General features: G+C 40.1%; 1 protein-coding gene across 1 annotated transcript; it reads right to left on the bottom strand.

The window, feature by feature from the left end:
- Positions 1 to 27780, bottom strand: atp1a3a (ATPase Na+/K+ transporting subunit alpha 3a). Its single transcript, XM_007559983.2, has 23 exons — positions 27369 to 27780; positions 14454 to 14567; positions 13720 to 13779; positions 13246 to 13449; positions 11617 to 11730; positions 11162 to 11296; positions 10962 to 11079; positions 9932 to 10020; positions 9433 to 9612; positions 7366 to 7564; positions 6213 to 6457; positions 5918 to 6110; positions 5261 to 5436; positions 4707 to 4843; positions 4393 to 4543; positions 4126 to 4294; positions 3791 to 3945; positions 2787 to 2910; positions 2550 to 2695; positions 2258 to 2388; positions 1665 to 1766; positions 1351 to 1442; positions 1 to 1238 (listed from the first exon to the last, which is right to left on the bottom strand). The coding sequence occupies exons 1-23, from the start codon at positions 27372 to 27374 to the stop codon at positions 1210 to 1212; spliced, it is 3069 nt and encodes a 1022-aa protein (XP_007560045.1). The 5' UTR covers positions 27375 to 27780; the 3' UTR covers positions 1 to 1209.

Genomic DNA, 27780 nt, shown 5'->3' with positions numbered 1-27780 from the left:
TAAGAGTTGGTCACAGAATTTATTCCCATTTTTTTGACATAACTCCACACAAAACAAACTGGAGATCAAGCTGAACAAGAGAGATCCTTCTGTTTTTATTTAATTTAACTCTCTTTTTTTCATCTGCTGCTGTTTCAGGAGCTAAGGTACAGGGCCTTATTCCACATTTTCCATAGATTTAAAGACTGAAACTGGAGAGAAATCTCTTTTTCCTAGGACACAGAAAGATTGTTTTCTTTATTTTTTAAAGGAGAAGGGAACAGGAGTGAGATCTGGTCGGGTTTGAGGAGGACGGAGGGTTTCCACAGTGTTCACAAACAGACAGAAACTGGGACAGATCGACAGGAGAGGAGGGGTGGGGGGTAAGAAGAGGAGGGATAAGGAGGGACGGTGTGCTTTGTCATGTCCGAATGAAAACAAGCAGCTCTCAGACCCACTCTGAACTTAAAAAGAAAAAGAAACACAAAACTTTTACAAACAATTGAGTTTTTAAAAAACACGCAGTCATCTATTAGAAAACGATTAACAGAGAAGAATACAGGGATGGGAGGAGGGGGGAGGGAGTGGAGCCTTTCTTCCACCCTGCCGGGACGTCGGTGAGCGCTTGGCTCACTGGTGAGAAGAGGAGGAAGAGGAGGACGGCAGTGAGTAAAGAGGAGGAATGGCAGTGATTACGCAGCTGGATCTGGGCCGTTCGACTCCAGAGGTGGACAGAAACGGGACGTCCGCTCCGCTCCAGAGGCGGGCGGAGGAACAGTCGGGTTTTTTAACTCGTGGATCAGGATGTTTGCGGAGCACCGAGCAGCGGCGGAATATCGAGCGCGCTAACGATGAGCGGCTGAAGCCGGCAGTGGAGGAACGATGTCGGCACAAACTGTGGCTCTGGCAGATTAGTGCTGTACAGACTTTGGATAGAAAAAGGACAGAGGGACGGAGAGGATGGGGAGGGGCTGTAAGAAGGCCACGCCTCCCCCATCCTCAACCCTTCTGCTGTTGGTCCTCTCGTTGTCTTGGCAGTTGTGTTTTTAGTTTAGAAATGAACATGGGGGAGTGAAGAAAAGATGGAAGGATGAGTAAACATCATTTTCTCTAGTACTTTAGAGAAAATGAAAGGAGCAACACATGAGTGGATGGAGAAGGGAAGGCAGGGACAGAAGCAGGGGCGAGTTTAGGGAAGGATGGGATAGAAGCAAAGGATGTTTTGATGATTTAATAGTAAGTCTCTTTTTCCACCCAGCCTGCAGAAGAGGAAGAAAGGGACAGGAGAAGAAGAGGGAGCCACCAGTTACTGACTCAGGTCATGACTGAAATGAGCCTCTGCTATCAAAGTGGGCGAGGGTCTGAACTTACCTCCAGGGTCTCGGCGAATGATGAGCTTTCGGATTTCGTCGTAAACAAAGATGAGGAAACTGTACGGAAACGCACAGAACCACCAGGTGGGCCTGAGGAGAGACAACAGTCAGGGTGAGAGTGGATCGGGACAGACCGGGCCTCGAAGGGGAGAACAAAAACTAAAAAAAGAAAATCACTACGCTTTACTGAGCTGCTAAAATAAAGTAGGAGAGGAGAAATAAGACTATAGTAACTAGATTTAAAGAAACAAATGACCTTTATCTGAATTTATTGTTCTTTGCAGGTTTGAACGTGTAGTGCAGGTTTCTTACTTGAGTGGGTACATCCGGAGCCCCACGTCCAACCCGGGGCAGTAGGACAGGAACGCAGCCAGAGCCGTTTCCTCAAACAACCCAAAGATCAGGATCTTATTCCTGCAAAACAAACGAAGGAGAAACAATTTGAGCGATCACAGGTAAAATGCAACGTTAGGAGAATTTAAGATGTAGCAGGAAATCCAGAGTAACAGAGGGGAAAGGAGGAACCCAGAGTTGAGCCAGAAAAAAACAAAAGTGTGGACTCGTCTCAATTTGCTCTGTAATCACATCCTCATCAGGCTCTAAATGCTGTCAGAGAACATCTGGTTTATTACTGCCACCATGTGGCTGCAGTGAGGAACTGCAATGTTTAAAAGCTGATTGAAAGCTGGATCTTTTGTTCCAGATTTTTCACCTGCCATTAAACTCAGATCAGCTTGATGTTGATTGTTAAATAAACTTCCTGGTTCAAGAATGTTTCTGCTAATCTACTGGAAGACCTGTAATCATCTGAGGACACAAGTCATTTCTTTTTAAAGAAAGCCTTTCATGATCAGAATTTTTTAAGGTCTATTTTTGCCGATGCTTTGAGATCATTTCATCCTCACTTCATTCCCTGCTGGAAGACGGAGTTGCGTCTGGTCTTGCAGATGATGACGTCGGCCCACTGCACCACCACGATGCTGACGAAGAAGGCTGTGTGGCAGGTGAACTCTACGATCTTCCGCTGCTCATACGTCTGGCAGAAAAAACAGAACATGTTCCTGTTTCAGTGCTGCTTGGCTTCACACCATCATCACATCAGAAAATTAGTTATTGTGATGTTTTTCATGTTTGTTCCATGTGGCTGACATCAACAGAGAAGTCAGAAGGCTAACATGACAACAGAGAGACTGGTACCCATTGCTGGCCGTAGCTGTCCTCCAGGTCGTTGTTAGAGCGATCGTCCCAGTTCAGCCGGATACCAACAAGGTGAGACGGCAGGAAACCGTTTTCAGCCATGATAACAAAATAGGCAAAGAAGCCACCAAGAGCTTGGATCATGCCTGCAGAAACAGAGCATAGCATGCTGGTTAGTGTAGCCCCAGTGTGAATATAGTTCATGTTTTATAACTCTGGTGGTAGAAGATAACCCACCAATCTGTCCATATGAGATACTGATGAGCCTCTCGTTGACCAGTTTGTCCCTCAGCGGGTTCCTTGGCTGGCGCTTCATGATGTCACTTTCTGCTGCTTCGTAGGCCAGAGAAATAGCAGGAACCTCAAACAGAACAAACATGGTTTATTCGTCAAACCTCAATCAATTTAATGGAAACGTAAACAAACATTTCATTCACAGAAAGAAAAACTATTTCTAAAATGTTTACATGAACAGTTTCAGGTGAGCAGAAGAAGCTCAACCGATCGACAGTAAACAAGTGAATGAGCTCAATTTGAGATTTTTTGCCAAAGGGACAAAATACTTAGTTATTTTATCATTCAGCTGCCCTAACGTTTTTCACATCCTCACATCAGTGTGAGAATAAGAGCCTGAAAGACATGTGCCTCATCAATACTACAAGAACTGTAGAAACCATATGGATGTAAACAGGACTCAATGTTGGTAACAAATCTACAGCTCTATGTCTTAAATGTAGAAAGATAAATGAAAAATGTTACATGACTCAGATTTGACCTGAAAAAAGTGATAAATTCACTGCTGTAAGAGCAAATTTAAACCTGACAGATGAAGAACATTGTTTATCACTTTCTGTGTTTTCTTTATTCTTCAGAAAGAAAAATGAACATACCAAAGATAATCTTTTCATTAGCCAAGCTTTAAGAGTTGGTACTTTAACTAGTGTTGGTCTGTATTATTCTTTAGATACCTCTGCATTTATATGAGGCAGTACTTAGACAATGACATCATGATAAAATTGTTTTTGCAGTTTGCACCTAATTTGCAGTTACACTCAACGAGCCATATGTTTCCTAGTGACTCATTAACTGATATTGTTTTATGTTTATTTACAGCTCATATATTTTGATTCTCTTTGCATGCAAACTTATTGTTTAATCCATCAAAGTGTGTAGAAATGCTGAATCTGTGGGAAAATGTAGAACCTAGGAGTGATCGGTTCTGACTGACACTTTGTTCTCACCATGTCGGTTCCCAGGTCGATGCAGAGGATGGTGATGGTGCCCAGCGGCAGAGGGATGTTGACCAGGATGAAGAACAGGAATGGGGTGATCTCTGGGATGTTGCTGGTCAGGGTGTAAGCGATGGACTTCTTCAGGTTGTCAAAAATCAGGCGTCCTGAAGACAAAAACATGACAAGTATTTAGTCAGGGTTTGCAGACACAAAAGGTTTGGCCTGTAAAATAGATCATATTTACAATAGTAAAGCTGTTTTAATTGTGCTTTTATTTCAGGTTCATTTCTGAACTTTTTACTTGCTCCAATCTCTAACACCTGCTTTGTTTTTAAATCACACACCTTCTTCCACGCCAGTCACAATGGAAGCAAAGTTGTCGTCCAGCAGGATCATGTCTGCTGCTTGTTTGGACACGTCAGAGCCAGAAATCCCCATGGCAACGCCGATGTCTGCCTTCTTCAGCGCCGGAGAATCATTCACGCCGTCCCCTGTCACAGCCACGATGGCTCCCTGACGGAACGTTCCACATTCATATTATCAGACCAAATATACAACAGGAGATCTACTAATGAACAGCTAGAATCAACTGTAATGTTTATTGACTCTACCTGTCGCTGGCAACCTTCGACAATAATGAGCTTCTGCTGTGGGGAAGTTCTAGCAAAGACTATCTCTGTGTGGTTCTTCAAAATGTCGTCTATCTGGTCCTGAGTCAGGTCTTTCAGATCTGTGCCGTGGATCACGCAGGCCTTGGCATCCCTACAAAACAAAAACAATTTCAAGCAACAGTTTCCTCCAAATGATAAACACAGCTGTCATGAATGTAATTATTATATTCCTTCAATTGATGATCTAAATAATCCCTCATGTTATTCATCAATGGAATAAGACTAGATGCATAAATGTGGGCCTGCTGTCTGACCTGGCGTTAACTTGGCTGACAGGAATGTTGAGGCGAGCAGCGATGTCTTCCACCGTCTCATTGCCCTCAGAAATGATCCCGACTCCCTTAGCAATGGCCTTGGCTGTGATTGGATGGTCACCAGTCACCATAATAACCTTCACAACAGCAAATAGGAGGCAAAATTAGAAAATAATAATCCAAAATAAAATGACATGTTAATAAGTTGCTGAACACACTAGGAAGCCTTTCATTTCATGTTAGAAATCACCGATACATAACGAGAGCAGAGTTAATCTTCAGTGTTACAATGATTGGACAAATAGATGATAATAAATATACTCTTCAGAAATACGATTTGCCTAATAATTGGTCACACAGTGGATGCATTTCTCCTTACAGCACTTTGGTCTGTTGTGGTTGCATAAGCTTCTTTATAATTAAAGTTAAATTGAATTTGGACTGGAACTTGTATCAAAGAGTAGAACTGCAATAGAAACATATTTACAAATGTTTTAGCTGTGCTGATTTTCTGGGCTTCTCTAACTTTAAAGCTGGAACTGGAAGGTTTTCACCTTGATGCCAGCGGAGCGACATTTTCCCACAGCATCAGGGACGGCGGCGCGAGGAGGATCGATCATAGACATGAGGCCAACAAAGCAAAGGTTGTCTATTTGGAAGTTGACATCATCTGTGTCGAAGGAAAAGCCTTTGGGATACTTGTCCTGTGGCATGAACAGGTGGCAAAAACCTGGAAGGGGCAGGAAAAGAGAACTGTAAATACGTTTTGAATATGTTCATGTTAACCTTAGCATAACCAACATACAAATAAAGTTACAAAAATTTTTTTAATTCTAAATGAATAAAACAAGAAAGATTTGGTCTGGTTTAACTTCAGACAGTGAGAAAAAATGAGCATGTGTCTTGTATGAAAATATCTGGTTTCAAGTGTGAATAATGTTTTCCAAATTTAGGCATTAATCAAACATTAGATTGAACTTTATTACAAAACTCTACAGTTTGAATATCAAGCACTTTCCAAACCTTGAAAACACTTAAATGAAATGGAAACATTTTCTAGGATTTCAAGCACCAGTACAAACTCTCAATATATTTCATTAACTTCCAAACTTTCGATTCTTCCCGTGTCATTTCAATTTATCACACATCATTTCTTTACTAACTTGGTTTAATTTCTTTGTGCCTGGCATTAACCTGGGGTTTATTCTTACCCAGTACTCTCTCCCCCAGTCCTCCCAGTTCCAGGTAGGCGTTCTGGAAAGCCTCCTTCATCTCGTCGTCCATTGGCTGCTCTTTGCCTTGGATTATGATGGTGGAGCAGCGGTCCAGGATCCTTTCAGGGGCTCCCTTCATCACCAGCAGGTACGGACTTACATTTTCTTCCATAGTTTCATGAACTGAAAGCTGAATGGGAACAATATTTCATTGTGTGTTTAATAAAGAGTCGTTTCAGAGTTTGCGGCTTCTGGTCTGACCTAGTCCAAGAACTATTGGATCAGCGACTACCTGATACTTGTTGGTGGAGTTGAAGGGGATCTCAGCCACCTTCTTGTACTTGTCCCTCATGCTTTTGACACTGCCACAGGACAACTCGATGCACTTGAGCAGAGCTGACTCGGAGGCGTCGCCGGCTACATCACGTTTCAGGATGGGCAGAGATTCCTGACCGGCCTTGAACACAGCACGGTTGCACAGTCCAGCAACGCGAGCCAGAGATACCCATGTTAGTGAACTTTTGTCGAAAGAGGAACCTAAAAGAGTCAAAAGAAAACTACTTTATCCGATGTCTGGGTGTTTCCTGCTACACAACTAAAATCTGATTTCTTATCGAGTCTCTTCTACACTGAACTCTTGAGAACTTAATGCTCTAAAACTAACAGGGCAAATAGCGGTTTTGTTTTTTTGTAGATTGTTGAACATATAAAAACTTTACCAGCAGTACATTTCATGAGGTGTTTAGCTGAATTTAAGATTTATTTTAACCTCTTATCTGCCATGGGGACACCAGCGTCCTCACAGACCTGTTGACCTACATTTAGGCGCTTTGGAAGTAACAAGGGCTCATGGTTGGGAATCAGATAGATAACATGCACAGTGTGTGTGTGTGTGTGTGTGTGTGTGTAGGTGAAAAGAGCAGAGTTGAGCTTTAGTTTTACAATTAAGATATTATTGTACAAACAAGTCAGATGATAAATTTGATTTTCATAATACCAACAAGAGTAATTTCATTGCTTTGTACAATTATTATTATTATTTTATTATTGTGCTGTTGTCTTTTAGTCTGTCAGTGTTGATTTGAAACACTTCTCTATTATTTATATGGTCTTAAATATTGATTAAAACAAAGTTTCCGGTCAGTGTTTATAAATCTAAACCAGAGGCCAGCAATGACCTCCTCCTCTAATGAGAAAAGCATTTAATATGTGAATTAGAGCAGCTGGTTGGGAATTCACTTATTGTAAAAATAGTTTTTATAGAAGACAAAATGAGAGCCTAATGACAAAATATGATTATCTTACAAATGCTAGGCGATGACATAATCAAGGTGCTAATTGGTTATTGAGCTACATATAAAATAAACTACATAAAAACCTGGTTGAACTCAGAACTAGTTCTTGTTAAGGATGAACTGAAACTCCTCCCAGTCCATATTTCTCACCAGACTGGTCTTCAGTCGTGTCAGCCTCGTGGATCTGATTGTCGAACCACATGTGGGCCACGGTCATCCGGTTCTGGGTCAGGGTGCCGGTCTTGTCGGAGCAGATGGTGGAGGTGGAACCCAGAGTTTCCACAGCCTCCAGGTTCTTCACCAGGCAGTTCTTACGGGCCATTCGCTTCGCAGTCAGAGTCAAACACACCTGGAAGGACAGAGTGATGCCAGAGAGGGAGGCCAAGGAGGAGACAAACGGAGGAAGAGAAGGATGGATAGATGGCGATTACAACAAAGAAAGAAAAGAATAAAGATAAATTAGTGCGTTTATATGGGGGAACCTGACGTTAGAGGAGCATCTGCTTGAGCAGAGTTAATTAGTAGGAAACTAAACCAAATAAGAAACAGCCCAAACGAGATTCCCGAACAACTTTATTCTCCTTAACAGCTCAGCAAAATGCACTAACATCAACATTCCTTCTGAGAAGTATAAACAGCCAATAAAGCGATGCAGAGGCATGACTGAGTGAGGTGACGCAGCAGAACAGCAATGCATTATGGGACATGTGTCAAACTCGAGGCCCAGTGGCCAAATCTGGTCCGTCATAGCTTTTTATGTGGCCCTCTGGACTCCAGGGCCACATAAATAGAACCTTGAAGAGAACAGCTGTGTGTTTAAATATTATTTTATCAGATTTGATCAAATCAAACCAGGTTTTATCTGTACACTGCCAAATTTCATCGATCAGTCCCTCCAGTTTTTCACGACCGCAAAAATTCATGCAAAAATCAACAAAGCCCTGCATTACTATTATAAAGCACAATTGTGAATTTATTGCAAATTTTCTGCAAAAGTGGTTTAAAACTTTGGGTTTAAGCAATGCTAACTCCCACCTGCAGGTGGCAGTGTTTCTTAATTGTAATACCATGCTGCCTCAGTCTATCTTGATGTCAGGTTATAGTCTGATTGATGTGGCAAGTAACAAAAAGTCACATTTACTGTCATACATCAGCGTAAATATTGCAAAATTCCATGCAAATATTTCTAAAGTAGCACCACAAAATCTGTGATTTTGATAGCTAAATATCACAAAAACAATTGCAAAATCTTGGAGGGACTGACCAGTGTGAAAATATGATCAATATGCATAATTTTAAAGTTCTCATTGAATGCAGACACAGCTATTTATTAATATTTTAATTAAGAGGTTAATAGATTTTAGCAATGCATTCTGGCACAATCTGCCCTTTGAGAACATTCATCATCTTGATATGGCCCGAAATGAAAATGAGTTTGACACCCCGGCATTATGGTATTGAGCCAAGTACAGCAAGGCCAAAGGGCCAAACAGAACAAGCCAAGGCCGAGCCAAGGAGGCCAAGTTCAGACTATCAAGCTAAAAAGTAGCAGACCTAATGTCATTACATTAACTAGCTGTTGTCATTGCAGAAAGCCCCGCCCTGGAAAAGAGGGGAGAGACATTACAGAGAGGAGAATGGACAAAGAGAAACACACAACCACATGAGTGCTTTGGTACAAAGACACACACACGGAGAGAGAACTGAACACATTCAGCACAGATACAAAAACTGAGCCAGACACAGTTACAGCACAAAAACACAAAACTAAGAGAAAAAAACACCACAAGACAAAACGTTCAGCATAATCACTGCAGTTACAAAACACACACTGAAACAAACACACAACAGACTGACAGTAACAACAAATCTACCAATGTTCAGTAAAATAGTATTTTAGTGAAATATTTTTCAAGTGCATTTGTGTTTGTGGAGCTATGCAAGTAAAAGTGACCTAAAACAAGTAATAAATAATTCTTATCATTTTATTGTTATCAAAATACTACCACAAAATATTGTGATAAAACTTGTAGTCCATATTGCCCTCCTCTACCTACAACAAATATAAAGGACAACACACAAAATGTAGCTATAACAAAATCCCAACTCGACAGAAACATTACAGAAATGATTGTCTAACCACCCCCCCCCCCCCCCCCGTTTTTTTCAAAGATAAAAACACCACAAACACTCAAACCAGTTTCTCTGAAAACTCACGGTGACAGTAGCCAGAAGTCCTTCAGGGACATTAGCGACGATGATGCCGATGAGGAAGATGACAGCCTCCAGCCAGGTGTAGCCCAGGACCAGCGAAAGGATGAAGAAGGTCACACCAAGAAAGACGGCCACGCCAGTGATGATATGGATGAAGTGCTCAATCTCCCTGGCAATGGGTGTCTGAAAAAAGATGAAAAACAAAGTCTTGTTCAAATGTAGATCTTTTATAAGAGTGCTGGCAGCTTTATGCTTTAAATAACCTGTTTTTAACCTTAAATGAAACGATGAACCTTATCTCACTTTTTGAAGCTCAGATAAGCTGAAACTACTTTGTTACGGCAGAAAAATAAACGTACACAACCATCTGTAAACCCAAAAAGTAGAGAAACTGGATAAAGTAGGCATAAATATTTGATAACCATCTTTAACTGATGTTCTTGTGAATCAGGAGCTTTAATGCGCCGCTGCAGGGCGTGGCCTGTGGACATGAAGTTGTTACCTTGCCGGTCTCCAGGCCTGAGGTGAGTGTGGCGATGCGACCCATCACTGTACGATCACCGGTACACACGACGATTCCACGAGCAGTTCCTAGAGACAAGGTTAGAGAACACTGTTACACTTATGGCATTAAAAAAACACAGGAAGTTAAAAACAGAAACTAATCAACATTATTACATAGAATCACAATAAATGAAAGCATAAACAGGGTTGACTGTTTGATTTAACTTGAAAGCACGAGACATGAATTGTGACCACAAGAGGGCACCAGGCGAAAAATGATAAATATAGCAGGAATTTTAAACTATTGTCTAATTAGGATCATCATAGTTTTATCTTTAATAGCAAAATGCATTACAAACATATGAAGCTGAAGTTGGAAAACAATAATTACATTCACACAAATGTCAAAATATCCCTGTAGTGCTTCTTATATAAATTTCTAATCTACTTATTAGTCTATTCAAAGCATGTGGAAAAAGAATGGAAATCCCATCCAGCCTATTATATGTTTATCCCTAGTGGGGTCACGAGGAGTGCTGGTGCCTATCGGTTAACAAGCGAGAGGCGTCATCACCCTGCACAGGTAACCATAACCCTAACCCAGGGCAACACAGAGACAGACAGGACAAACAGTCATACACACACAACCACACATAAGAAGAATTTAGAGAGACCAATCAACCTGACAGTCATGCTTTTGGAATGTGGGAGAAAGCTGGAGTACCAGGACAGAACCCACGCATGCACTGGGAGAACATGCAAACTCCAGACCCAGGCCAGGATTCAAACCCAGGACCTTCTTGCTGCAAAGCAACAGTACTAAAACCTGTGCCACTGTGCAGCCCAAAAAAGGGAAGTTGCATTATTTTATTTAATAAACCATGTTACTTGATAATTAAAAACAACGTCACTTGTCTGCTACACCTTTCTACTCTATAAATACATTGCACAGATGAAAGGGTTGTTTGTTGTCTACATTAATGTTAAATTTATAAAGACCATTATGAACTTGACAGTAGTGAAGTTACCCTCGACACAGTTGGTGGAGAAGAAGGCAATGTTTCGGGTTTCCAGAGGGTTGTCATGGGTACACTCAGGTGACCTGGTCTGGGGCTCCGATTCTCCAGTCAGGGATGAGTTGTCAACCTGGAAACGCAGGAAAACCGTTTAAAATTAGTTCTTTAAATAGATAAGTTGATAGAGCTTAATTTTTTTTGTTTGTGGACACCTTGCAACCATGGGAGGAGATGATGCGGAGGTCAGCGGGGATCCGGTCGCCTCCCTTCACCTCCACCAGGTCTCCTGCCACCACCTGCTCGGCATCGATCTGCATCTTCTCTCCCTCTCGGATCACCAAGGCTTGCTGGGAACGGAAGGCAGTCATGAGATAATTCATAGCTAAATGTTTTAACTGGTATAGAAAGATAAAAAAAAGTTGTGGCAAAAAAGTTGGGTATCAACTGGTACAAAGCAAAAAGTTTTACAGGAATAAAATTTAATGTAGAAACATCTGACTGCCATAAAACTCAGTTACATAAGAAAACAAAACCTTGAAATGGTGCCAAAAAACATTTTGGAAGGGTTCTTTTTTTTAAACACTGTGAAAACAGCATAGAAAGATTCACTATCTATGTTTGTTAGAGATTTAGGAAAAAAAGCAAAAACCACAAAAGACATTTGCACCTGAGGGACCATGTTCTTGAAGGACTCCATGATCTTGGAGCTCTTAGCTTCCTGAAAATAGGAGAAGCAGCCGGTGACGACGACAACAGCCGAAAGCACAATACCCAGATATAACTACAGAGAGAGAAGAAGAGAAGAGAAAAAATAGGAGACTTTCAGATCTGATGTAAAAGTCTGTCAAATTAGATCACTTTTCTAATCTAAAAATATGTTGCATATATTTTTAGATTATAAAAACATAATCTAAAAATATATGCAAAAAATATAATCCTTTCTTTCTTCCTGAAAGAAAGGAAAACTATTTTAGAAAAATGTGAAGTTATCACTGAAGACTTCAAGCTGTAGCTGTTTTTATTGTCTTAAATGTTAACATGTGGTGAAACACATTAACTAACTTCTCAAAGCCCTGTGATCTATATTTGTTTGTGGCTGGTCATTGGAGCATGAACTCATGTTTTGGTGGCTAACAGACAGGAGCGCTCATCCTGGCTCAACACTGCTGCTGTTTCATGACTCCTCCCTGCGGACTGACCCACAGTATTTTGTCTGGTCATGCTGTGTGCGTCAGAACCATTTAGCCTCTGTTCTCGGCTCTGTTCTGTGCTCTGACCCAGCATGGAAACTGTGCTGAACCGACAATATCTTTCTCTTCCCCAAACGTTCCAAACACCAGGAGTCACCATCTCCCAACGGCGTCATGAAAACGGACGCTAACAGGACGGAGTGTGTCATCCTGAAGATGGGCCAGTTGGCAGCGTCGGGACAAACAGCTGACACACTCATCCCGGAGGACTCTGCACAATGATCTCTGACGAGATGAGGGGAAACAGAGCAGCAAATACTCACCCTAGCACTGACACGTCTCCACAACTATCAGGCAGAAAATTTTGACCATTGGGGAGAAACTGAAAAGTACTGAAACTCTCTAATGCATATTAGCAGCAAGAAAACATTTTCTTCTGAGTTGATTGTTTAGAAGCTGAAGAATTGGGGGCTCTGGTCAAATTATGATGGGGAGTCCACTCTGTTGGGGTGTTTTCCCACCTGATACTCTGGTAGACTTGGTTCCACTGGGGGACCAAAATTGAAACATTTGTTACATTTTCAGCTGCTGCTGTTCTCTTTCCACTGCACTGTGGCAAACTAACCAGACCGGCTGAAACGCCTGTTCATCCCCTGACATGAGGGGGCGCTGCACCGAGAACGACTGAACAAAACGACACATAAACCTCCAAAGAAGACATGAGCACAACTTCCATCCTCACAAAATGTAAAAAAGCAGTTGTAGGATTTCTTTTTTGTAAAAGTCTGCACACCATTTCACCAGCTAGCGCCAGACACACACTTTTGTTTTGGTTGTATTTACCCAGAATGCTCTGTGTTATAATCTGCACAGAGGTCTCATGGCAGTCGGTTTTAATTAGTAGTATGAATGTCCACACCAAAAAAACAACATAAAAGATTTCAGCAAAAATTGAAATTGAGCATCAGGACCTGCTGTGTGAACATAGCCTGATTCAGTAACTATCTGCCATAGTTCCACTAAAATTACATTGCAACAATGTTAGAAGCTACATTTCCATTTAAAGCAACTTCAAGCATGAATGTTTGTGACCACCATCCACTTACATTATCCCCAGGAGGATCATCCTCTGTCGCAGCCTGGATGGCGTAGGCCAGGAAGCAGAGGATGGCACCGATCCACAGCAAGATAGAGAAGCCACCAAACAGCTGACGGCAGAACTTGATCCACTCTGGAGTGGTGGGGGGTGGGGTCAGGGCATTGGGTCCGTCCCTGGCCAGGAACTCTGCTGCCTTGGCATTGGTCAAACCCTGGGTGTGGTAAACACAGAGAGGGGATCTATACCAACCAATCAGTAGGAGGGTCATAGATATAAACAAACATGAAAACAAATCTCCAAAGAAAGGTTGAGCCCAGAAGCAAAGCATTTAGGACGGAGAATATTTGTTTTAAACAGAACATTTCTGGGGGAAAAAAAAGAGAGTTTTGAAACTGATGTTCTAACTGAGGTGAAGCTGCTGTTGTTGTCCTGAAACAGGAAGTTTCAGACTGATCTGTGTGGTTTGAAGTTAATATCTTACCTGAACGATATCCGTGTTGTATTTCCGGCAAACCTCCTCAACGGACATTTTATGTTCCGTCTGCAGAGAAAACAGATGGGCGGTGAATTTAAAAACCTACATAAAAGGCAACATTCATAAAGAACATTTCAAGTCTTACTGATGAGTCGCATTCACCTGTTAGCACACAAACCTGAGCACTTTAACACTTTTAGGGTCTTTCCTAAGATAGCTTCAACACAGGATGGTGGGAAGGTGGGATCAAACCAACAACCTTCCAGCTGACAGATAAATGCCATCAAAATTCATGTCAACTATTCTTATATAAGTTCAAAATCTGCACCTGGAAAACCACTAAACGTAGGACAGCAAATCCTTGTTTTTAATACAGCAAAGCATTTTTTTTATCTTCAGTTTGATATTATTTCATCTGAAACATGTTAAGTGGCTTTAAATCAACAAGCTATGCTGTGGGTTTGAACATCTTCTGCCTCTTAGAGAAATAAATCACTCCACAAAGAAATTAAATAGGTTGTCCATGTTAAACCACAACCTGCAGGACGAAGTGCTAAAAACATCTTCTTTATTATTTCATTTAAAAACTGAAGATCAGGTGACTTGATTTTACTCTTCTGGTTCTGATAATCTCTCTGCTTCCACATTAACCATTAGTCATACAGTTCTTCATCAAATGAACCTGGGTAACGCAGATGAATGCTGAACATCAGTATCTGAAACACAGGAAGAGCACGTACGATGGGTACTTCTTTCTTCAGGTCATCCATGTCCTTTCCTCCCTTCTTCTTTTGAGTCTCCTTGTCATCCGTGTCCTGTGTGGTGGCCACCCGGTAGCTGTCCGACCGTCCGTACTGGAACACACAAAGGCCAAAAAGCTTTCTTTTAGCCCTTCATAGTAGAGAGCAATATCTACTAATCAGGAACAAAATATAAGACAAATGAGGAACGAGATACCAGGCGATACATTCAGGACACATACTGATGGTTGGTGAATCTGACAACTGATCTATAGAGAATATAATACTGATGTATTAAGATAACAAGAGAACCTTCACATTGATGAAAGTTTCCAGATTGGGTGTAATTTGTAATTTATCCCACCATCATTTCTGACTCTGTTTCTGTTGTTCAGACTGTGATGGAAGGAAGGTACAAGTTACACTGACCTGAAAAAAGAAAATTCAACTTAGACTTGGACTACGAACAAATCTTACAGTAGTTTATGAAAACATACAATAGCCCAGTCTGCTGAAACGTCCAATCGTTGACTCGTTGAGGAGTTGCAAACTCAGTACTGGGGACTCAGAGTTATTTTCAAAGTAGAAAAGCAGATTGTTTACTTTACAATAACTACATTCAACTGGTGTCGATTCAACAATATGACTCAGAAGATCTTGGTTAAAACGTGATCAGTCATTTGGAAACATCAGTCTTAAAACTGAACAAATATAACTTTAGGAGATAAAATAAAGCACCAAGAAGAGATGAGAAACCATGAAAAACTTAAAATGATGTTTTTCTAGCCTTGGCTGCCCTCATTTCTATGCTGGTAACCCCTTTATGCAGATCTAAGTAGTTTTAGGTCTGCAGGTCACCTCCAGTTAACATAACATTGAAAATCAAGCACTTGATGTCATATGTTTAATAAAAAACAGTTTTTCACTTGAAAACCGATGTATTTTCTTTCCTGTTTTTGGCAGTAAATACCGTTACATAGATAGAATTACATATAAATATAAGATATTCAAGACAGAAAATCTAAATCTAAAGCTTCATTTGTCAGTATGATGGGCCACATTGTATTGATCAGTTGCAACGTCCACTTTTGTCAGAAGAAAATATATATTTAGTTTATTATTAAATGAAATTTACTTTTTCCATCATAGTTGCTTGATCTAATTATTTGCTCAACCTTGGATTAATAAATAAAATACTGGTTATAAATGAAGCATTATATAACACCTCATTAATGACTAACTATGTTTGTAGTCCTGGATTTCAGTATTTAATTTCAGTATTTCACACATTCCTGTTGAAGCTTTACTGCGCTGCCTTTGCACTGACAGAGGAACATCCCATGGGTTCCTGCAGCAGAACTAAAATACCAGCCGGCTGCTCTGATAAAAACTGCTTGTCCCTCAGAAACCAGAAAATGGCACAAAGGAATGGGGACAGGAGAACTTTTTTTAATTCCCAAAACTTGGTTTGCTTTCAGTTTATAGGTTGTTTAATTTCCTAACAAAAAAAAAAATCAGATTCAGCATTGAACTTTTGCTGACATTCCCAACGAGACCTCAGTAAAATCTTATCACTGCTGTATTCCTGAGAGATAATCTCCGAAATGAGAAAGATCAATTCTCCTGGAAGAACCTGCAACAAAAAAAGACCCAATTTCTACTTGCTTGCTGGAACCAAAAGGCTAGTCATCTAAATATCTAAAATATTCAAAACAATTGTTATAAAGGTGATATTAAACTTATGTCTGCCTCTATGAAAATATAAATAAAAACAATTTGAAACAACCTGATATCTATTGGACATGTTAAGTTTTCTCTTAACATGTAGGAAATATTTCTGGATCCTATCAGGACATCTTGTAGTTCATTAAGTGTTAATGAGCCAAGTACCAACAATGTCATATAAAAATTAAAATTTTTATTTAAGGATGTCATATAAACAGAATCCAGTGTCTGTACATGTGTGGCATAACTAAAGTCAACTTGTAGTTTGGTTGTGGAGAGAAAAATAGTGAAACTGATTAAAGAATTTGGAGGTTCGATGAAAAAATCTAAATAAAAAAAGATTAAAAAACTACTGATGAACATGTGTTCTTCCACGCTTATGCGTGAACACGTGGATTTACAAACACTGCACGTTGATGTATCTCTGGCCATCTGTCAGAAAGTGTTCTGAACCCTGGACAGTAGCATGTTTACTACAGCCACAGATTAACCCGCTGAACAACAATAATCCCCCTCTGTCACTCTCTCCTTTGCTGCCTCTGCATTCGTAACAAACACACATTTTTGTACTGTAGTAAAGAAAACTTGTGACGATTAAACATTTTATCTTTACAAAGATAACTGTCATGATCCGTGTTTCTGTGTGTTTATTTTTGAGTTGTTTCTGTGCTTATTGTTATCCTTTTCCCTGTGAGTCTCAGTCTCTGCCTTCCATGTCCCCGTTGATTGTCTCCCAGGTGTGTCTCGTTCCCTTGATTACCTCGTGTGTATTTATGTCCATCTGTTGTCTTTGTCTCTGGTCGTGTCCTTGTCTGTGTCTATGTCTTAGTCCCTGTCTAAGTGCGCTTATCCAGTAGAACTGCGAAGTCCTGGATAGTGTAAGCTCCCATTTCCAGTCCTGTTTATCAGTTGCTACCGGTGTTTAGCTGTGTGCTAGTCTCTCCGCCGTGTTGCCTGTATTGGACTGTTACGAGCATCATTATTATTAAATTCATCATCATCTTCACCATAACCTGGGTCTCTGCGTCTATCCTCACCACTACCAACCACCAATTCTGACAATAACATGCTTCTTTATATTTAACTTAAGCTGACAAATTTGATAAGATATTGCAATTTGTTACTTTTTTCACTAATGTTGAAAGAAATTGTATAGCATTTAAATTTAATAGAATAAATTGTGAGCATAAGAATAATTTCCCCACCCATTCTGGTAAAACACATGGTAAAAACTGTAAACTGTATTGAGATTCTAGCCTTTTTGAGGATTAAAAGAGGCATCTGGTTTCTCCTGGCAGTTTCCCGTTTATGATATTTAGAAATGACCTGTGTTGAAACTCCAGGATGAAACTCAAGTCCCCATTACGTAAACCACATAATCTGCAAGACACCAGGCTATGAGCTCGCCTGCATTACAGGTTACACACATTATTTTGGTGGCTGGTTAAATCTGGGTTTATAGGTCTTTAACCCAATATTGCGATGGAGACAGTGAGAGTGATTGAAGCCACTGTGGCTTCCTCTGGGTCATGTGACCAGCAGCTTTAGCTACGTTCAGGTATGCAGACAGCTGCAGTTAGTGACAGCCTAAACTTTAGTCATTCAATTTTTTTTTAATAAAAACAAAACTCTAACCTACTTAAGCTGAAAATTTTTTGCACACATTTAAATAGAATCACAAAGAAAAATGTTAAAACTAAATTAATAACTCATATCAAAACAAGGTAAACATGCTGTTGACCTTGTTATAATCTCCTATACTAGCAAAAACAGGAGATTAAAGTTTTGTAGAATTGTGTTTATTTTAACTTCAATGGCTCATTAGATTGTGACTCTGCAGGGTTTCCCCCACTGTATTGTAAATCTGGTGGGCCACCAGACTTTACTTGGCCCCTAAGCATTGTTTGTTTATTTTAAGCAGGGTGTCAGTAAAGACAAATTAGGGTAGGCTTATAGTTGATGCGTTGAACTGGGAGCGAGGGGACGGCCCTGCACAAAAACATGGTGAACCACCAGCAGACCGCCCTAGTACCCTAACACCGGGCCTAGCAGGTTTTCTGGAGGAAACTCTGCTCTGTATGCACTGATGCCTATTCTCAGTAGTTGTCAGGGACAGAAAGTTCTGATGAGGACTCTCCTCCTTTCTGCCCCACATTTAAAACAACCCAAAATGTGTATCTCTAGCAAGGCTACAGAGTGATGTTGGTAGCACCTTTGCCTTGCAGCAACAACCTCATTTGTTCGGATCTTGACTTGAGGTTTTTCTGCGTGGAATTTGCAGGTTCTCCCTCTGCATGTGTAGGTTACCACAGTCAGACTGTTAGCCTAAACACTTACTCCAAATTGCCCTTAGGACACTTTGCTGAGGAAACCATGTGTACATAATTCTAAGTCTTGTGTAGAGTGGTGACCTGCCGAGGGTGTACCCTGGGTCCTCAATGGCTAGAGATGAACACCAGCCCCTGACATCATGCAAAAATAAGCGCGTATAAACAGTGAATGGATGTAAAAATAAATGAACAATCAGGTTCTGGGATGACTTCTTCTGACACTCTTCCCACTAAAACTATCTCAAATCTACAAACCTCTCCAAGAATATTTCTCAATCTCATAAATTACTATAAAGCTGAATGGAGGAAGGATCTGATGATGTAAAATACTTTTCAGTCTGAGAAGTCTGTTTACATGCTCAGGAAAGATGACAAATGAGGAGAAACAACCTTTTTTCTCAAGAAACTGAGCAAACTGTTCAAAAGTTACTAAACTTTAAGACTTAAAAACAAGGTCCACACACAGGAACATGAAGAATCCTTGTATTTATCTGTTCTGCTGGTGAACTGTAACCTGACCAACATGTTTTATTCCTGAGCCGAGTCTGAGGAAAACTGGATTATCTTTTTAATCTGCAGAAATCAGGGGTCAAATTTTGACATCAGACAGAAATATTTTATGGCCATACCCCAGTTTGGGCAAATGGGAGTTTGAAAAGCTAACAATCCACTACCAGCAAAACCTTTATCAGGTCTTTGCATCAGCGGATACAGTAACAGCAGACTTGTTGGTGAAGTATCTGCCAGCTGGCACCGATTCAGCTGGTATTTAACCCATTTTTCAACCTAATCTGATGATGTTCCAGTGATCAGAATGTCACGATGCTGGCTCTGAGTCTGAATGGAGGCTCCCGTCAGTGTAGCCCTGAGAGCAGAGTAGTAGCTCCGGTTGTGCCACATTAAATAGATCATAGTTCTGCACGCAAAAAGAAATGGATTACCACACAGCTCACCGAACTGACTGACCTAGAAAATATTGAAGGACTGCTTGTTAAACACACAAAGGCAATAGCATAAGAGGGGTTCTTCATCATCAGCGCCTCCCTAAGCCCTCCCAGTTTGTTTACACTCTCCTCCCTCCATCTGCTTCAAGGCTCTCTTCCACTCATCAGCACTGAGGTTCAAACTGGAAGAAGCCGTCTGGACCACAAAAAATAACCACTGTGCTTATTTTTTGTAACGTATGCTTTTAAGAGATAAAATCTCCAAGATTTATTTGTGTAAAATATTCTTCATCAATAGCCATTGCATTTCTTTCAGTGTGGCATAACTAACAATAACATGAAAATAAATTTGTTCATGATCAGTAGGGTTGTAACAATTCATTGAATGAGTAGAGGACCTAAATATGTAAAAATTATCTGCCTTAAAGCTTTGTTAAATTATGTTTTACTATTTAGCGCCCTATCTTCTGGCCAGATGATTATTTTTGTTGTGCAATGCTCCAACATCCGCCAATGAGGTGTTGACGAATGCTAAGTGCTTCTAGCAGCTACAGAGGGAGGAGGCCCAGGACAGACTTTAACACTAAACAGAAAAGCTTAACTAGCTCAGTCCACTGCATAATGAAATTTCACATCAACATGTCTTCCACAATTCAGCACCTCAGCAGGAAACATTAAAGCTTATTAAGTTGAGCTAGTTGTAGTTTTACTTCTGAACCTTATTTTCTTACTTTGCTCACCAGGCTGAACTCCCTGCTCCTCCATTTAGACTTCAGTAAATACATTAACATATCTTTACATTTTGTATTCTTGCTCAGTTTTCTCTGTGCTGTATGTAATGTAGGCTTACTAAAACTCGCCATAAAAGCCCAACCCAGAACTTAATCATATAAATTTGGTCCGACCTGAATTTTGAGTTTACTGATCTAAATTCTAGGAAACATCCACTACGTGCATCAAGCTCATTTGTGGCTGCTAACAGGTGAGGTTTTTGTTCCCTTTCGAAGAGACAAACTTATCTGTAACTGTTACAATATATTTTCCTATATATGTAGAGCATGCACAGGAAAATATATTGCACATGCTTGCTGATCAAGAAGAATAACGATGTAAAAAAATAAAAAACAGAAATATTTTATAACAAAAATTTTTCATACTTCAAACTTTAGACTGACAGCGAAGTATAACATACAAGGCATTCAATTTAGGGGTGTAGTGATACAATAATTTCACGATACGATACGATATTCTGGTCACAATGCGATATGTATCACAATATTTGTTGAGTGATACGATTTCGCTATGATTCAGTGCATTTTTACGATTTTCTGAAAGATTTTAGAAGGACAGAGTGATTTTAGTGACATTTTGTGTTCCTTAGGCTTGAATTTAGTTAACTGAAAACTGATTAAAAGCACGAATTACACAATACCTGACTCTGATTGGACAGTCTAACAGTCTGCAGCTGGACAAAATGAATCAAAGACGCAGTGAGAGAATTAGTTTCTGTCATTTAATTCATGTGGATTTGACATTAAACTCAAAAGTTTAAACGGTAATCCAGGAGCAGAGTGGGGAGATTATCAGCCTCTGTAGACTCTCAATATGCAAATGATTCCACTTATGTTTTTTCTTTTGGACACTGTGGCTGCATTTTGGAGTAAAAATGCAGCCACAAATGCAGTCTTTTGGAAAAAAGGCTTTTCTACCTTGTCTCCCGGAGTTAGCCATGGCTATAAGCTGCTTTCGTCTAACTGCTAAAGTCGTGGCTCCGCCTCACCCCGTAGTGATCGACTCCCTGCAGCTACGCAGCGCCGCTATTCCCCTGCTTGGATCTCTGACTGCCAGGATCTCATAGTACTCTCAGTCTCTGATACTTTTTGTCCGTTGCTAATAAGAATGATTGATCAGCCATTGTTATCATGGAAATCCTCACTGTGCCGCGGATTCCGGCTGGGGGTTTTTCCTCTTCGTCTTCCTGCTCAAAACACAGCGCCGCTGCGCTCCTGCTTCGGATGTTATCAACCCATGTTCATTCTTCAGGTAATTCTTTATATACAGAACAGAAACCGCTAAGCTAAAGACTAATTACGAAGTGAATGCTACCAGTCAAAATTTGCATTAATTTCGCGATTTCACTGCTTTTGCAGCTGCTCCGTTCGCTACTCCTTTCCGCTTCTCCGTTCCGCTTCTCCGTTCCGCTTCTCTTTCTCAGTTACTTGCGCAACTTTACTTCGTTCCTCAGCAACAAAATACAGCCCATTGTTATTTATTGAAGATTTTACATTTCCAAAAACACAGAAATCTAATGTTTCGTTTCGTTTTGTACGTTTGGAAGCTCATTCCCTCTCACATAATCGGAAAAGCTGGGGAATGGCGGCGCTTTTGACATTTCTCTGACATTCAGAAAAATATGGTTTACTAATTTTAGCATAACTCCGGTTATACTTGGCCTATTAAAACAATTTAAAAACTGGTGTGTAGTTTGTAATGTGCACTTTAAGCTCGAGTTGAAAGGTAGACTGAGGGAGGCGGAGTCTTGCTGCTACGCCGTAACAAACTAGACGTTAAAAAGAGCTGTCAGGCTATGGAACCCTATGGTTTAACGGATCGATACTTGCGGATGAAAAATCGATACTTTCTGAGGGCGGAAAATATCGATATTTATCGCCAAATTGATTTATTTATACAGCCCTAATTCAATTTTAGATAGTTTTTTTTTTTATTTTTAAGGTAATGTGAAATGTTTTTATGTTTTACTTCAAACTTGAGACTAAGATGTTTGAATTGTACAGTGTTTTAAATAATTAAATGTATTAAAAAAATAAATGAATTGTTTTTTACTAGCATTTTCTCTTTAACTAGCTCAGGAAGCTACTACAGAACAAGACAATGTCTTATTCAATTATCTGATTAATCATCAGATTCCTCAGATTGCTCAGTAACTAAAATAATCAGCCCTACTGATGCCATCAAATTCCAATTGCTTGATCTACATCTTCGAAGCAATATCCAGTAAAAATGACTAATTTTAATGCTTGAAGTCACCAGTAAAGTAGGAGGCCACATTAAAAGTGTGAAAAGGTCATATTTAGGCTTTTAAGTAATACTGTTTTTTTTTCCTAACATGAAAAGATATTCCAGAAGGCATAGGGACGTTTTGGAAAACCTCAACATCACTTTGCTGTTAAACAGGAAGTGGAGTCAAATGAGTCATGCGGCCTTTCACAAGCTGTTCACTGCACTGAGAGCAGAATCAGTGACATTGGTGATCAACAATGGGTGATTTGCAGTTGTACAGATCAATGTAGTTTCTTACACTCTGCCTCACAGATGGAAACTACAGAGGGTCCTGAGGCTCAGAGTGAGTATTAATGAAATATTGACTGACTGCAGCAATTACACAACAAATTATATGAACAAAAGAGCATCCACTATTTGACATTATGACTTCTGTCTATCACTGAATAGTTTGTCCTCAAGTTGCCAAAAAACTGAGGATGTGCTGGACTGTCTGACATGTGCATGTTGGCAAAGAGTCTACCTAATGAGCGAAAATACTTATGGAGGGGGCAAATGCCAAATTAGCACCGTATTAAATATGAAAGAGAAGGTTTTCCCAGCACAAAATTTCAGCTGAACCAGAGGAAAATTTAGTTCAGTGAATATTTTACATTGTAAATTTCCTTTAAATAGGTAAATTCAAAGTAAACATTTCCACCTCAAATTCAACAGAAAAATCTATAAGATTTCTCACTTTAAAAATAAATTGCTTTTATACATCTGCTGCAAAATGAATATAGATAACCAAAGATTTAGACAAGCTATGCCACTTGTTTCACATTTTCTCTATCAAAACTATGCTTATCTGGTGCTTCATTTATCAAACAGACATTTATTAAAACAAAATTCATTCAAAATGTTCAAATAAGAAAAAGATGAAGTGTTGTCCTGCTATTTTCATCCCCAAAAATGACTGCTGTAGTTAAGCCCAAATTATCATTTAATTATTTGTATCCTCAGCAGAATTATTTAAACTAATCTGTGAATTTTAACATAATGCTTTGGGGAGGCCCACCCAAAGTCCAAACTTGAACTTAATAGAGAACCTGTGTAGGGGCCAAAAGATTAGGGTGTTGGCAAGGAGGCCTTCCAACCTCAAATCTCTGAGCTCAATGACTTGAAAAATGAAAAGTCTGATCAGGATTTTTGTGATGATGATTACTGATGTATTTTAGTAAATCCTAAAAATAAAAATATGGAACATAAGTGAATGAGCATGAGAACAGCTGACTGGACTAGAGAACATGGAATCTCTGAACATGACAGAAATGTAGAAACGTCCATTTTCAGCACCACACCCTCACATTAGATCTTTCAAACTAAGAGTTGGTATTATGAGTGCGGTATAGATGTCAGAGGTGGCAAACCTAAGGCAGGGCTCTTCAATCTTTCTGATCCAAAGAGCCATTTCTGCCCTCAGTCCAGCTAAATACATCCTGCTTAGAGCCACCGGTAACCGGTGGCTGCTTTTGAAAGGTACCAGTACCTTTAGTAAAGTCAATATTAGTTATCCGTGTTTAAGAACATTAGTTTATTCTTTATCATTTTTAGCCAAAGTTATGAGAACCTTTGGGAGACAGGTCACAGACTCCCTGTAATAAGGACAGAGTTATGAATCCATTAATGTGTCATTGCTTAAACAAATAATTTAAGTGAATGGTCTTAAGATCTGGAATTGTCTAATATCAGAAAATATAAAACTGACATAATATGATATCAGTCATTCGCTTAGGAACAGCAGCTCAGTTCTCATTCTATAACCAGGGCTGATCAGTACAAGGTGGCTGCAAAGCTAATGACAATTAGCCCTGTCTTTGAGGAAAACTAATATACTATGTATAGAACATAATGTAATATGTTGTCAAACATATTTTGTATAAGCTTACAACATAAAAAAGTAGGAAAGGATTGAAATTGCATTTGTTATGAACTGAAGTGATTTGGTGGGTGAGTCTGTCAGTCAACCATCTCTGTCAGCAGAGCAAAATGGGACAGTGGCTGATTTTCAGACCCATGCAGAGGAGGATAGGATTGGCAGATGAGATCAGTTTCTCAGATCACAGATCTCCCAAATTTAAGGAAATCTGAGCTGATTTATTAAAGCTAGCTAGGCCACACGAGAAAATGTTGAATGTGTCACTTTTAGGTTGGTTCGACTCTCACAGCCTAGCAGTTGCTGCTTAATAGCCGAAACTGCTGAAAATGGAAACAAGGTAGTATTAGAGATGAGCAAAGTGAAACTCTGCCCAGTTGTTAAACGACTTTGCCTTTTGTGTTGTTCAATCTTACACTTTATGGGTATAATTTTTAAATATAGTGCTCAAAAAAATAAAGGGAACATTTCACTTTAATTTTGTGTGTGGCTCCAAATCCAGGCCTCCATTGGTTAATAAATTTGATTTCCATTGATGATTTTTCTGTGATTTTGTTGTCGGCACATTCAACTTTGTACAGAATAAAGTATTCAATGAGAATATTTCATTCATTCAGATCTAGGATGTGTTATTTGAGTGTTCCCTTTATTTTTTTGAGCAGTGTATTTTATTAAAAACTGAACATCACCAATCATCAAGTAATTGATGATTATGAGGAATTTGTCTATTGAACGGTGATTTATTTATCTACTGTGGTACAATGGAACACCTCAGAGCCACTGCTGCCTGATGTTCTGTCCACATACAGACTTTTATGTGTATGTGATAATAATCTACCATAAAGTTTAGCCATAAAAGAGAGCTGGCTGTGGTAAATGAATAAACACCATGCTGTGAATCCCATACAGTGGTTGGCTCTCATCTTAAAGCATCCTCACAAGTGCACCATGCGACTTGAACGGTCTTTAAGGTCACTTCAGGTCACTTCAGCCAGGCATCTGTATTAGTGGTTAAACATTCACATCACTGAATCTTCCATCCCATCTCTGCACCACAAATATTTCCCAGCAGCAGCTTCCTTCACCATCCTTGCCAGGTTGCACACTTCTCAAGGTGAGTCTTTGTCCTCCCATCTCCATCACTCTGTCTGCTGTAAGATGTAAATCAGCTGACCATAATTTCACCTCTGCCTTCCTTGTCCTCAGCCTCCATCCTGATCATTAGCTTCTGTCCTGATCAACTGATTGGTCAATCTCAAATGGTCCCAGCTGCTTTGGAAACTAACCCTCCCTCTGGTCTCCATCTAACTCCATGACAGCCCATTTTACTTGCATCTCCTCTCTCACTCCATTCATCCAACGGTAAATCAGAGAACACGGGAGTTTCCACTCACCACCTCCACCCCCCATGAGCTAACAAACCACTCTCCCCTCCTCCACCTCCCGCTCTTTAACGAAGTAGCCAGAGTTGTGTGCGGTGTCCCCCTCAGGCAGTCTAGTGGACATAGTTACAAACCGTGACAGGGCAGCGGCGATACTCTGCTCTAGCCTTCTCTTATCCCAACCCTCTACAGCTGGATATGGAGCACAACAGAAAGCACTTAAGGGTTCACAGAGTTCCCTACACTATATATTCTTACTAGTCTAATTCTGATTTATCAGAATCCAAGGAAATGCTGAAATGACCAGTCAGAATCAGAAAAAAAATGTACTTCATAAAAATAGCACAAAAAGTGCTTCATAAAGCCTAACTTTATGAATTCATAAAGCCTAACTTCGGGTCTGGATCAAGCTCAGTGTGGTTTCATTAGGCATCAGGGATGAAACGAGACGATGAGGGCTACCCTCAATGAGAGCATCTTCCTCTGGGACCCATCAGTCAACATGTTTAGGAGCGTGGGGGTTTAGAGGGAGGATTGTCACTGCTGAGGAACCATTTTGACGCACTTGTCCGTTTTGGATACCCAAAACTCAATTGTTGCTTTGTTACCCTTCAGTAAACCCAGCCACATCCATGGCAGCAGCATCATACCTGCTCTATTATATAATGTGTAAATGAGTTAGTACTAAATGGCGTTTGAGAAAATGAAAAGGGAAACAAACCAGAGGCAACACCCTCAGTAGAGAAGGGTTGCACATTTAGGCATCTGTGTAATTTTATGATTTTTTCTGCTTTAAGGAGAACTGAAAAGAAAACTCGGTATGGGTCTACAGCCAATCAGGTAGGAAAGACTAAACTCGGCAGCTTGCAGCTTACATATTAGTCCATAACTGTGCTTTTGCACATTTATTATCTCGGACTATGTGAGATATTCAATTCTGGCTTGTTTTTGGGAACGCGTCTGCCCTTTAGTTCGTGACCAATCGCGTCGAGCTTGTTAAAAGCGCATGCACTAGACAACGTATTTGGCCTGTTCTTAACCCCAAGTTGCTTTTTGGATCGCATAAAAACAACCCAGAGCACCTATGATGCCATAAATGAAGCGACAGGCTGTGTGAAACACAAACGCCCTGTTTGGATGTGGAGTAAATGTACCTGAGCCTGTCTCCCTAGGTGAGAATGGAGACTCCTGCATTTAACGTGTCATTTAGGTGAGACTGAAATAAGGCTGCTTCAGTATGGATGAGTCAGAAAGCTGCAGCATATTCTCCACAAAAATAAAATGAATAAAAATGAATCCACCCCCCACTTTCATCCCACTTAATCCCCGTCTTCATCGTTACACCCACTGATTTGGTGTTATAAACAGCAGATACCTAATGTAATGACTTTTCTGAGAGGAATTAGATCCGTTTGACTGCATTACACTTTTGATAAATAGCTAACCGGCCGTATTCAATGTCATTCTAACATCATACCTTCATTCATTTTAACCCTTTCATCTGCAGACTCACCTTTTAACATAGCCGAATCTGTGCCGAACAAACGGCCGACATTTTTGCAGCGGAAAACCGAAGTAGCGTAAATAATGTTTCTTACCCCCATTGTTGCGCTGTCAGTCGGTTCTTCTCCAAAGACGAACTCAGACTTGATTAAACCAGAATATCTGGATTTGGATTTTAAGACCAGAAGATGAAACTGAATTAAAAGGGGGAAAAAAACGAGCAACTGTCTTAAAATGTCGTCTGTAAGCTACCGTTAGATAAAACTGTAATGTGAAAAATCCGTTAACTGGCTAAAAGAGAATCCTGTAAACTGACATTTTGGTGAGGATTTAACACAAGGTTCACTGACAAGGGAACGTCTCAATAAACACCTCGACAAAAAGCTTCACCCTCATTCAAAGGGAAATTAAAAAAAGCTCGTTATAATTTTTTCGGTGTAAAATATTGAAATTAATCGCAGCCGTTCACCAACCGTCTTCCCGCGAGGCGAAAATGATGCCGGTGGA

Source organism: Poecilia formosa, unplaced genomic scaffold (assembly GCF_000485575.1).
Source record: "Poecilia formosa unplaced genomic scaffold, Poecilia_formosa-5.1.2 Scaffold112, whole genome shotgun sequence".
Classification (NCBI taxonomy): Eukaryota; Metazoa; Chordata; class Actinopteri; order Cyprinodontiformes; family Poeciliidae; genus Poecilia; species Poecilia formosa.
The sequence above is the reverse complement of the archived record's forward strand: the minus strand, read 5'-3'. Positions and strand labels throughout refer to the sequence as shown.

Coding starts and splice junctions, on each gene's coding strand:
- atp1a3a (XM_007559983.2), bottom strand. Junction 13,780..14,453: donor TGAAGAAAGAAGTACCCATC/GTACGTGCTCTT, acceptor TTTTCTCTGCAG/ACGGAACATAAAATGTCCGT. Junction 7,565..9,432: donor GACTTCTGGCTACTGTCACC/GTGAGTTTTCAG, acceptor CTGTCCTTCCAG/GTGTGTTTGACTCTGACTGC.